The sequence below is a fragment of the Plutella xylostella genome, chromosome 9 (genome assembly GCF_932276165.1).
Source record: "Plutella xylostella chromosome 9, ilPluXylo3.1, whole genome shotgun sequence".
NCBI lineage: Eukaryota > Metazoa > Arthropoda > Insecta > Lepidoptera > Plutellidae > Plutella > Plutella xylostella.
This window is the reverse complement of record NC_063989.1, coordinates 12,294,873-12,307,704: the sequence shown is the minus strand read 5'-3', so window position 1 is coordinate 12,307,704 and position 12,832 is coordinate 12,294,873. Positions and strand designations below refer to the sequence as shown.

The following is a 12,832-nucleotide window of genomic DNA, read 5'->3' as shown; positions in this document are numbered from 1 at the left end:
TAGGACAAAAGGATAACCTAGAAAATATATGTAGTAATTTTTCTAAAACATTTACTGAAGAAATTCATAATATTAAACATAACTGTGATAAAAAGTTTTTAAAAAGAAATGGATATGTAAATGAGAGTGATGTGTCAATAAGATTTCGAAAAATTTGTGCTTCAGATGTAGAAAAAATTATTGATAACATGAGTAATGAGAAGTCATCCGGCTCGGATGGTATCAGAGTAGAGGATATTAAATACATTAAGAAACGTATAAGTCCTATTCTTGCTATCTTCATAAACCTGAGTGTAAACAAAGGGTGTTATCCAGATGAACTAAAACTGGCTATGATTAGGCCCATATATAAACAAGGTAGCCACTTTGACTACACAAATTATAGACCCATAGCTATTTTGTCCATTATCAATAAGATAACAGAAAAATTAATTATACAGCAAATTAGTAAGTTCCTAGACAATCATAATATTATCTCAAATAGTCAACACGGTTTCCGCCGAGGACGCAGTACGGCGACAGCTCTCAAACTATTTACGGATTACATAAACAATTCATTAGATGAACGAAAACAAGTAGTAGCTCTTTTCATCGATTTCAAAAAGGCTTTTGATACTTTGGACCATTCACAACTTTTGCTGGCGATGAGTGAATGTGGAATACGAGGTCCTTTGAATAGTTGGATAAGGGTATACCTGAAAAATAGATCTATGCAGACCGTGGTAAGTGGTACAAAGGGTGCCAAAGCAAACATAAGGTATGGCGTCCCGACCGGTTCCGTGTACGGGCCGGTTGGGTACATCATGCACGTAAATAGCGTGTGCAATGTAGTTAAACAATGTAAAATGTTCATGTATGCAGACGATACGTGCTTACTATGCGCCCACAATGACTTAGATGTTATCCAAAAATGTATACAAACTGATCTTGAGAACATTGTCAAATGGTCAAATGATAATGGCATTATTATTAATCTATCTAAAACTAAATGTATGCACATCTGTTCACCATATAATAGACCTAAAATAAATAAACTACAAATAATTGGCCATTCTTATGAATGTTTACATCGAAGCGGTTCGAATTGTAACTGTTCAGAAATTGAATTTGTAAATCAGTACAAGTACCTGGGACTTATAATAGATAAAAATATGTCATGGAAATCACATATAAATAATGTCTGTTCAAAGTTAAGATCTGTATTGTGTAAGTTGTATCATCTGCGGGGCGTAGTAAACAGAGCTACAGCTACCATGTACTCCGTTTACTACGCACTCGCAGAGTCGATAATATCATATGGTTTGAGTAGTTATGGGTGCACCTTCCAAAGTTACTTAGATCAAATAAATGCTATACAGAAAAGGCTTATAAAATTATTGGTTGATAATAAAACAAAGAGAAATTGCCGCCCTGACTATGATAAACTATATGGTACATGTAAAATATTACCTGTCCAAGAAAAAGTTAAGTTGTTCATTTTGTTAGAGGAATACAATAGCAGTGAGTTTAAAACCCCCATTTCACATTGCATCAGTACAAGAAAAGTTGTCAACAAAAAGTTGTATGTACCCAAAATATGTAATTATTACGGTTCACGGACCCGAAAGTACTTGGTACCAAAGATTCTTAATGATCTTCCAGACGATGTAAGAAACAATACCTTTACTAAACCTGTATTTAAGAAAAAAGTTATAGTATCCCTATTAGATTCTTTTGTAGCAAAGAAAAACTGAGAAAGTGTATCAAATTATGTTAAAGCTATACCTAAACATGTACATGTGTGCCTGTGTTCGCCTAGTTATCTTTCAAATTATATAAGAAGTAGTTAGTATATCTATAAACCTAGCTATATAGTAAAAGAACGGTTGCTGCAATCAACAATCCAACAACCCGATAGAAGTTTATATAAATTAGGAAATATAATACATACATACCTACATGCCAATGAACTACAGCGTAGTTTGTTGTTGCATTTGTGGATTGCAGAAACCGGTTCTGTTCTATCCTATTATAAGTGTAGGTACTTATAATAGGATAGAATAGAACCTAGTTTATTAAGTAGTTTATTAGTTAAGTTATATTATGAGTGAGAGCGTATAACTGCCAATAAACTGCTTTGCAGTTTGGCGGTGTATTGTCATTAAATTTTTTTGTGTTTTCTTATGAATAAATAAACTTATCTATCTATCTATCAGTGCACCCTCAACCGCCAGAAGCCCGTCAAGGCTGCTGTAATAATTTTCGGTGACAGGCTGAGAGTAACGCATGACCCCCAGCTTGTCACAGAAACGGAAGCAGCAGTCTTGGTGGAAGCAGGCCCACTAAAACTTGGAATCGTGTCCGTATACTACGAAGGTGACGACAGTATCTCACCCTACATTGAGCGTACTAAAGCAGTATGCGAAAAACTAAGCTCTTTCACGGCCAACATACTTATCGGCGGGGATATAAACGCTTGGAGCCACTGGTGGGGCAGCCCGTCCGAAAACCCAAGAGGCCAGGACTATGTTTCCTTCCTGTCAGAAATGGACTACCAAGTTCTAAACAGCGGCAACACACCGACCTTCGAAGTATACCGCGGAGGGAAGCTGCACAGCAGCTTTGTCGATGTGACAGCATGTTCGACACCCTTGCTTGGGAAGATCAACAACTGGTATGTGGACCGAGATCTGACCACAGCCGACCACAACGCAATAACATTCACCCTGGCGGTGGGAGGAAAATTAAAACCAATTCCTCGAACTACCACCAGGAGGTACAATAGGCGTGTCGACAGTATTACATTATCAAAGATTTAATGACTTTAGAGGAAAATACACATTCAAAGGATTTAAAAAACTGATTTAGTTTTATTTAAAAAATTGAGATTAATAAGATTTTCAATAAAATAAAAGAGTAAAATACTGCAATCGGCCATTTTGACTGAAACGCCAATCACAGCGCATGACGTCATACTTATGTACGCTTCACTGTGTTTTGATTACCTTACATACTGATTGCGCGTTACGATTGATATATATTTGTTTTGGTGATTTATCGACTTTATAACACGAAACTATCTTTAACAATGGAACCAGGTTTTGTTAAGGCAAACAGTGCAAATTTACCCAGGATCGATTTATTAATGTTGGGCGAGTTCCTTGCAACAAATAAAGAATTTTGCTCTTCCGAATTTAGAAACGTGAAAACCTCTTTGTAAGTTTATTTTATTAGTATTTATCTTTAACACTAGATATAAATATGACTAAGTAGCAATCAGACTCGTTTTAAACTCGTAGAAGTTTATTACGTTTTACTTTTATAGGTTATTTTTACAATAAACTTGTCTTTGTTTTTGAGGTTAACTCCCTTACAGTCAGTATAGGTATGTTTGCTAAACCAGTTATTTACTAACAAAACGAGAAAATTTGTATAACTTCGAAACACCTAAATATGAGAAGTGATGGAAGTTTTAGATTTATTGACACACAAAATTTTTGACTTCTAAATAAGTCTACATTCAAAAATAAACATGTTTGATTTGACAGTATGTATGTATTGTATGTATGTATTTGTTTTAATTAATTTCTATTATTTCAGGTCTTCAAGACCTTCATACGGAGATGATGCAATTAGTTATGTTCAACTAAGACGGGAAGGAAACATTTGCACAGTCAAATGCAAGATTTGCCCCGAGCATAAAGTCCATGCAAAACTATATGCTGTTACATTGATAGTTGATGAAGATGAAGAAAAAGTAACATCAATTCAATGTCATGATTGCGTTGCTGCCCAGGGTGGGTGCAAACATGCCATAGCACTTCTTATGTGGGTCCACAGACGAAGTGAAGAACCTTCATGCACAGAAGTCCAATGCTACTGGCAGAAATCAAAGCTGTCAAGAGTTGGCACTACCTTGAAATTTATATCTGCCAAAGATTTATCTAAAGGTAGCCCTGTGTTGCCTTCTAACAACACAGTCCTTGAAAAATTTTTAGAGGAAGGAAAAAAGAGAAATCTTGGTAACTGCGAGCTACTAAAGTACCAACATGATTATAATGGTGAAGAATTATTTAGTGTCTCAATGCACCAACTGGTCTTTAAATATAAAACAGAATGTTGCGACTTATTTTTAAGTAAAATCAATTTGACAGTTGACCTTATCAATAAAATTGAAGCTGAAACCAGGCCCTCCGTCGCTGGATATCCTATTCGCAAAATATGATATTCGCAAAACATCACATTAGCAAAACATGATATTCGCAAATTATGATATTAGTAAATCATGATATTCGCAAAACATCACACTAGCAAAACATGATATTCGCAAAACATCATACTAGCAAAATACGATATACGTAAATCGGGCCATTATTTTATTTTGGGTACAATTATCGGTCCCCTACAAAGAAAGATTTTTAAAATATTAAATAGGTAATGAAGTTTAGGAATAAAGCTACCGTCTGCAGCAATCAAATAAGACACCGGTCACATAAAATATTATAAATTTAAGAAAAATACTTTATTTATTTACAAATTACGGTAACTCTGTTGTTGTTTTTGGTAACGCAATTGTTTTTCATATAAAAATTGTCTGTCCCTCGAAGCGAGTCATATGGAGCTCCGAATCGTTTTCCGAATTACTCTTCTCCGATAGCACGGTTCGTCGAAAACACTGTTCGTCGACGGTTTGTTCATCGAAAAAATCCTTCTCCGATAGCACGGTTCGTCGAAAGCACTGTTCGACGATGGTTGCTTTGCCGAAGAAATCGTTCGCCGATTGAAAGATTCGTCGAAAGCACTGTTCGACGATGGTTGCTTTGCCGAAGAAATCATTCGCCGATAGAGAGATTCGTCGAAAGCACTGTTCGACGATGGTATATGATTGGAATAATGATGTATAAACTAGTATAACCTTATTGTGTCATTGTGTAATATTTAAGAAAAGTAATTTTTATTTCTATACTTGCTCTATATGCACCTAACGTCTCTCTCTTTCTGTTTGCCTGCCTATGGCCGGGACTCCACCAAAGCAGAGATGTGTGCGGTGTGCTGTGTGCTGTGCGAGAAGAGATGTTTTTCAGCTCGGGTGCGAGGCGTTGAGTGCTCAGTACGCATTCTGACGGGTTGCTAGCGGGCGAGAGGGGGGAGGGTGACATAGCTCACTGCACGCCGCTCACATCTCTCGTCTCCACTGCGCGTCGTCCGACAGCTCACATCTCCGCTTCCTCCACGACATACAAATATTACTCATCTCCGCACAGCGAACTCCACTGAAGCTGAGCGGAGAGGAGACGTGTCAATAACTCAATTCTATTGGTTGTTTAAAAACATCTCCTCTCCGCTCGTCTCGTCTCCGCTTTGGTGGAGTCCCGGCCTAACGGTGTATAATATGTGTGACTATAGTTTTCAAATAAATATCCAAGTTATAAGGTAATCTTGCTCTTTTTGCTTACGCTTACCCAATACCTATGCGGATGGTTCGTTTAACGAAAGAATCAATTGCCGCCGCAAAGAATTTTATTGTTCACCATTTTCGTTAGGAATCGAACCAAATGGATTAATATCTTTATTGGAATATTTAAGGTAAGTATAATCATTATAAGTATTGCTTTCGAAAAGGTAACTACTGTGTGTATCCATGTGTATAAATACGTACCTAGATAGGGTATCTACCTCAACTTTTTGGTAAGTCAGGAATAACAAATTGAGTTATGTCCAAGCTATAATGCAGTTATGATTTTCCATTTAGTATACCTACTAATAGTATTACTAACCTAAAGATCGATGCATAATTTATAGATTCAGATTATGATGTGCTGAGATAGGTACTCATCAGTAGCTTACAGTTGGTGTTCTCTCCACCATGCAATACTGTTTAGTATTTGTGTGTGATTGAACAAATACTGTAATGCACTTAACCGTTTTAGGCATACCTGGAGACTTATTGTCTTAAGTACGCAATCATTAACGATACTTATAATTTGTTTATTTTTGTTTATGACTTTTTTATTTCTTTTCGTATCAGGGTAATGTAAATTGTTTCGTACTAATTTTACTTTTTGAATTTTTGCTTCTTTTCTTAATAATGAAATAAATTGAAACATGGTTGGTTGTTTTGCAATTTTTGTATTTATTCGGCGATGCCAGCCCTCGACGCCATTTGTCGTTCTATTTTTCTGGTTATAACAGCTTAATATATTACTGCTTATCTTCTGCATCCACTGAGTGTTGAAATAGTCAAGAAATTTGTTTATATCTTCCGATCGTGATGACATTTCAATAATAGTGAAAAATGCCTCTGGTATCATTTTTGGTGGCAGCAGTGGTAGTAGTGAACAATACTGTACCACTTTACGATCTTCGGCAGAGAGATTTAATTCCTTGGTCTTTTTGAAAACAGCGTTGCAAAAGTGGTAATAACAACCTTTTACGGTTAAATTTGGAAACACACGGTTCACAGCGTTAATAACGCTTAATTCGTAATCGCATTTGTACATTTCTAAGTTTAATCCATATTGTTCTTGAAGTATCGAAAAAAACCTTTCATACGTTCTTTGCTGTTTATTCGGCAACAGAGCAAAAATTATGGGTATAAAATTTACTGTTTCATCACTGCGTGCCACGTCTACGTGCAAGCTATACAGCTGATAGTATGGCTTAGGTACTATTTTTAAATGTACCGTCACCGTAGAGAGTTTTTTTGGTTGTGAAATACTCAACTAACTCAGTCCGTGTCAGTGTTGAGAAAATAATTATCCTGCCAGATAAATCATATTCATCGTACAAGTAAAAATCTTCTACTAAGCTATGAGGGAGTCTTATGTGGAATGAGTCCTTTACCTTTAAGCTATTCATACTTAAAAACATTTTTCGTGCTCTGTAAAGAGTATCTTTCTTTGACGCAAATGCTGGCATTTCATGTTCTTGACCCTTAAAATCATGTTTAGAAATGTTCTTCTCAAAAATCTTTTGAGCGGAGGTAAAATTTGCACACACCTCTTTTTTGCAGTCATCAACAACTAAATCTATTAGATTACGGGTGAAATTCAAAGAATCACAAACATGCTTAGCGGGTCTGATAACTTTATTGTTACGGTCGAGAGTTATCGAGGTGCGGCATTCTTGTTGTTTAAAACATCTCCAGTTCGTCGTGCCAGACTTATTTTTTAAATACAAATTGTACCTGTATCCCTCATGGAGTAGCACCGGTTTATTTTTTTGGCTTTTTATAAATTTCATTTCGTCCATTTTCATCCACTAATCCACTGAACACTAATTTGTAACAATAATTTTGACTAAGCTCGCAACGCAATTATGAACATGAAATAAATCAAAATTTACGTATTTCACATGAAATAAATGAAACCTGACGTTTTGTCATTATTAATCATAACCATAAAGAATAAAAATACATGGTCAGCCAGTATCATATTTGAAATATGTTCAATCAAAAATAGTTTCAACATAGTATCTATTTACCAAGATATCATATAAAAAGGCCTTTCTGACATCAAACAGGTTTTAGGGTTCCGTACCTCAAAAGAATAAAAAAACATGGATGACTTTATTGTCCGTTGTCACCACCCGTGTTCCTTTTTCAGCGCGAAATTCTACCTCTATGAGACTACTCAAACGTAAAAGTACCTACCTACATATTTTTTAGTCCGATGGTACTTTTAGATAAAAAATGTGGTAAATTGCGAATATGATATTATATGGAATATGGTTAATTGCAAATGTCATGTTTTGGGAATATTATATTATGCTAGTATGATGTTTAGCGAATATCATGTTTTGCGAATATAATAATTTACTAATATCATAATTTGCGAATATCATGTTTCGCTAATGTGATGTTTTGCGAATATCATTTTTTACGAATAGGATATCCAGCGACGGAGGGAAACCAGGGACCAGTTCAAAAATAACCTGTGGTACGAACTCAGGTATGGCAGAGTAACAGCTTCTAAAGCTTATGAAGTGAGTCGGTGCCAGACCAATGATGGGACTCTGATTTCTATTATCATGGGGGGTAAGATACCAGATACACCAGCCATGAAACGGGGTAGATATTTAGAAAATGAGGTAAGAGAAATTGTTAGCAAGAAACTGGGGAAAAATATCAAGAATTGTGGTCTCTTCATTTCTCAAAAATACCCAATGCTAGCAGGTTCTCCTGACGGGTTATGTCAAGATAGCATTGTGGAGATAAAATGCCCTATAAGCAATAAAACTTATGTAAATTATATAAAAAATGGAAAACCCAGCAAGAAATGCTTTGCCCAAATACAAATGCAAATGTACCTAAGTGGCCTAAAAAAATGTTACTTTTGTGTCGCAGATCCTAATTTTTCAATTAATAAAAATGTAGAAATTATATGCATAAACTTAGATAATGAATATTTGTCAAGTTTCCTTGAAAGTATTATAAAATTTTGGAAATGCCATGTATATCCATTGTTATATAAAAGTGTAGAATAGGAAATAAAAATGCAGAAATTTAATTATTGTTTTATTTAATAAGAGAATCTTGTATATTAATTAAACCACAGGCTATAGTTATTACATCATCCAGAACTTTAACCAAACTTAAGTTAAGACATGCATGTGGTTTTAACATGTTGAATTCACGTAATCGACGTATTACCCGTTCAACATGAATACGTAAGCTAGCTATTTGTTTAGTTTCTTTGGCTTCAGCTTTTGTTAACTTGGCTCCAGATACAACACTTGGAGGCCGTACTAATAGCACACCCATTTTACGTAAATACACTTCCACATGTTTAAATCCTCTATCTGCCATAACACACATATTAGGTTGCAAACATTTTGAGAAATCTGAAGTTTCCACAATGCATGTGTCTGTTATTCGGCCTCCATAACCATATGAAATATAATTGATTAAACCATTAGGGGTACAAGATATGAGGTACTTAATTGTGTTGGCTTTCTTGTAATCAGACCAGGAAAGAGCTTGATTTAAGGCCTTCGAAGGCTTTTGTACTTCGATTTCTAAACAATCTATTATACAACTCACTGTATGATATTTATGCCTAAAAGCCATAGGTAACGTTTTTTTTATCAACTCCTTATCTAGTGACACAATAAAAGGACGCATTACACTTGCTATAAGAGGTACATTTTTAAAGAAAATTTTGCTTGGATAAGATCTATCAATGCCGAAGTCATCAGCAAGTTCACGGAATGAATTGTTCAACCTAATTTTTTTTAGACAGAGTAAAATATGGTTAAACGGTATGCCTGTCTGTTCTGAAATTAAGTTAACTAAATAATAACAATTTAAAGGAATGCCAATATAAGAACGGGGGTTCTTTTTAATCTTCTTCAAAGTGCACTCCAAAGTGTTTAAATCTTCTGTCCTTTTGTCATCCTCTAGCATCTCGCTACAGTCAGATGTAAACTCCATATGAAGAGATTTTATGGATGATGACGGCTCATCAGAGGGAGTGTAAGAAGTATCACTGTCTGATTGTTCTATTTGTTTGACTATTTTACTCAAAACATTTATACTTGGTCTTGATGGGTTATTAACATCATGCTTGATTTTAAATGGTGATGTAGAAACAGAATGTAGATACGGCTTCAAGGGTGATGTCATCTGGTTTACCAAATTAACTTTTGTTTGGTTAGCTTTACTTCTAAATGTTTTACATATGTGTACTTGAATTGCTTTATCCAACATTCTTGGTAGTAATTGGGGAACTTCTTCAACAATCTGCTGAACTGTAAAACAAATGTTTTGTTATTGAAGTAATAATTTTGTTTGTTTTGCGATTAGTCCTAAGTGCAGTAACAAATCCATACAGTCTATACTAAACACCGCAATATAAGATAATCTGTAATATGGGCCTAAGTACACCAACAATGTATGAAATAATACTGAATAAACATTCTAATAAATAAGTTAGTAAACTATACCTGAACTACAAGATGCAATTTCTTTTGAACTTGATGGCTCTTCAACTATAGTACTTTCTTCAAATTGCTTTTCACACTCCTCAAGAATCATCATCCTTCGTTTTTTAGCTATATAGGGTCGCTCTGTTGTGTTTGTGTGTGTTTTCCTGCCTGGTTGGCAAGTAAATTTTGTGGGCATACATCCTGGTTTCATACGTACTTGTGATACCGACCCCATCACATGGTATTCCATAAAATTTTCCATGTCATTTGGCAACTGAAAAATGCAAAGTCAACAATTAAAATTGATAATAAGAATGATAACCAAGACTAACACAAACATAACCTCAAAAAATTACTAGTTATTCCATAGCCTCTACTTTCAACTATTTCACGTCAAACAAACATTATAATAAGTTAAAAATCTATCAATACATGATAACATACTCACATCAAAGTGATCTTCACAGAAATAAAGTGGCGAATTTGTCTTTACATCGTTCGGGTTTCGGCGTGCAAGCTTTAACCATTTATCTCTTATTATTTTCTTGTATGGGACATGTACAAACACCTTGTTGGGTGTCGTTATAGATGTATTTTTGCACTGAGGCACTGCACACCACTTATAAACTTTAGAATTCATTTTTAACACAAAAAATACGCAGTGTTTGTTTACTTTGCTGTCTAGCTGCAAGTAAACAAATTTGACGTACGTAAGTGTGACGTCACACACGACGCCATGACACGGCGAGCTGTTTTCGCGCAGAATTTAAAAATGATTATAAAAATGGCTTTAAATTTCCAAAATCTTAAGTTTATTACCGAAATAAAGGTTTTGTTGTAAACAATAGATGGTTATCTGCATAACGGAAGAGGATTTCCAAATCTTTCGCCTTGCCTATTGTAATAAGGCAAATTGGGAGGATTTCGACTCACTGCTACATCAATCTCTCGTAAGGAGGAACATCAACGTCAACACAATAAGGTCGGCAAAAAGCCACGAGGAACTGGAGTCGTATATACAAGCCTACATAGAGTCCATCGAGGAAGCGTGCGAGCACGCGATTCCGAAAACAGGCAACAGGAAGACAAACACCACGCCTCCATGGTGGACACCAGAGCTGAATACCTTGCACAAGGACGTACTGCGCAAAAAGCGTAGAATTAAAAATGCTGCCCCAATCAGAAAAGAACACGTGCTGAGGGAATACATTGAGGCCAAAGAGGAATATCTCAAGAAAGCCTCTGAAGCCCAAACAGAGAGTTGGAAAACCTTCTGCACTGCACAGGGCAGAGAGAGCATGTGGGATGGAGTGTACAGAGTACTCAGGCAGACTGCAGGCAGGCAAGAATAAATAAATAATAATAATAAATAATAAATATGTGGGGACATCTCACACACGGCCATCCGACCCCAAGCTAGGCAGAACCTGTGTTATGGGTGTCGGACAGCTGATATATCTACACAAATACATAGATAGATAGATACTAAATATAAATATCAACACCCAAGACCCGAGTACAAATATCTGTCTTTAAACAAATATCTGCCCCAGCCGGGAATCGAACCCGGGACCTTCGGCTCAGTAGTCAGGGTCACTAACCACTACGCCATTCGGTCGTCTACTAGAAGACATGCTACTGCGTAACTGCACCGGCAAAACACTCAGCCAGGAAGAGTCGGCCGCACTACTAGCCGACACATTCTACCCTGAGGACTCTGCAACCACAGACAAACCATACCATACGCAACTCAGACATACAGTGGAGTGCGGGAAAGAACACCAAGTGAGGGAAAATACGGCAGTGGACCCACCTTTTACTGAGGCAGAAGTCGAAGCTGTGCTTAAAGCACAAAACCCGAAGAAAGCCCCAGGATCAGATGGGTACACTGCAGATATCTGAGCCAGAGCCGTACGCTGTGAAAAGGAAGTATTCATGGAAATCGCAAATCAATGCCTAGCCATTTCTTACTTCCCATCACAGTGGAAATCGGCCCATGTAGTCATACTAAGGAAATCAGGCAAGGAAGACTACACCCACCCGAAATCTTATAGACCGATAGGCCTTCTATCAGTACTAGGCAAGATTCTCGAGAAACTCCTGGTGGGCAGGCTGCAGTATCACCTTCTGCCAACTCTCAACCCCAAACAGTACGGATTCATGCCGCAGCGCGGTACGGATGACGCGCTCTTTGACTTAGTGAAACATATCCGGTCTCAGCTACAGGCAAAACAATCGGTCATTGTAGTTTCACTGGACATAGAGGGTGCCTTCGATAACGCGTGGTGGCCGGCTCTCAAGCACCAACTACTGACCAGGCGGTGCCCGCAAAATCTGAGGAGGCTGGTAGATTCATACCTCGAAGGAAGGAAAATAACAGTAAACTACGCAGGGGCAAAAAGTGAGAGGACCACATCTAAGGGTTGTGTTCCAGGTTCAATTGGTGGACCAACCTTCTGGAACCTCATCCTTGACCCTTTGCTCCAGATACTGTCCGGCGAGGATGTCTACTGAAAGGCCTTCGCGGATGACGGTGTCCTGATCTTCTCTGGAAAGTCCATAGCCCAAATGTAGGAAACCGCCAACAGTGTGCTGGCAAAAGTGACCGAATGGGGGGAAAACAACAAACTGAACTTTGCAGCACATAAGACCAATGTTATGCTGCTAACTAGGAAACTAAAGTTCGACCCCCCCGCCATACAAATGTCCGGTAAAACGCTAGCCATTGTTGACGAAATAAAAATCCTAGGGCTCACCATCGACAAGAACCTCAATTTCAACGCACACGTGAAGGCAGTATGTAAAAAAGCCTCAAATATTTACAAACAACTAGCGTGTGCGGCCAAGGTTACTTGGGGACTGAATGGAGAAATTATAAGGACCATATACGTCGCGGTGATTGAGCCAATTATCACCTACGGCTCATGCG

At 37.2% G+C, this 12,832-nt stretch overlaps 1 protein-coding gene and 1 long non-coding RNA gene across 2 annotated transcripts; one reads left to right on the top strand and one right to left on the bottom strand.

The window, feature by feature from the left end:
• Positions 1-2,813: 2,813 nt before the first annotated feature.
• Positions 2,814-8,486, top strand: LOC119692524. The gene is made up of 3 exons (XM_048623051.1): positions 2,814-3,195; positions 3,580-4,167; positions 7,893-8,486. The coding sequence occupies exons 1-3, from the start codon at positions 3,068-3,070 to the stop codon at positions 8,461-8,463; spliced, it is 1,287 nt and encodes a 428-aa protein (XP_048479008.1). The 5' UTR covers positions 2,814-3,067; the 3' UTR covers positions 8,464-8,486.
• LOC105387386 lies at positions 8,487-10,780 on the bottom strand. The gene is made up of 3 exons (XR_960756.3): positions 10,352-10,780; positions 9,922-10,177; positions 8,487-9,726 (listed from the first exon to the last, which is right to left on the bottom strand). It is a non-coding gene; the product is annotated as an uncharacterized LOC105387386 (long non-coding RNA).
• Between the last annotated feature and the right edge of the window lie 2,052 nt (positions 10,781-12,832).

Coding starts and splice junctions, on each gene's coding strand:
- LOC119692524 (XM_048623051.1), top strand. CDS start 3,068: ATGGAACCAGGTTTTGTTAAGGCAAACAGTGCAAATTTACCCAGGATC. Junction 3,196..3,579: donor AGAAACGTGAAAACCTCTTT/GTAAGTTTATTT, acceptor CTATTATTTCAG/GTCTTCAAGACCTTCATACG. Junction 4,168..7,892: donor AAAATTGAAGCTGAAACCAG/GCCCTCCGTCGC, acceptor GAGGGAAACCAG/GGACCAGTTCAAAAATAACC.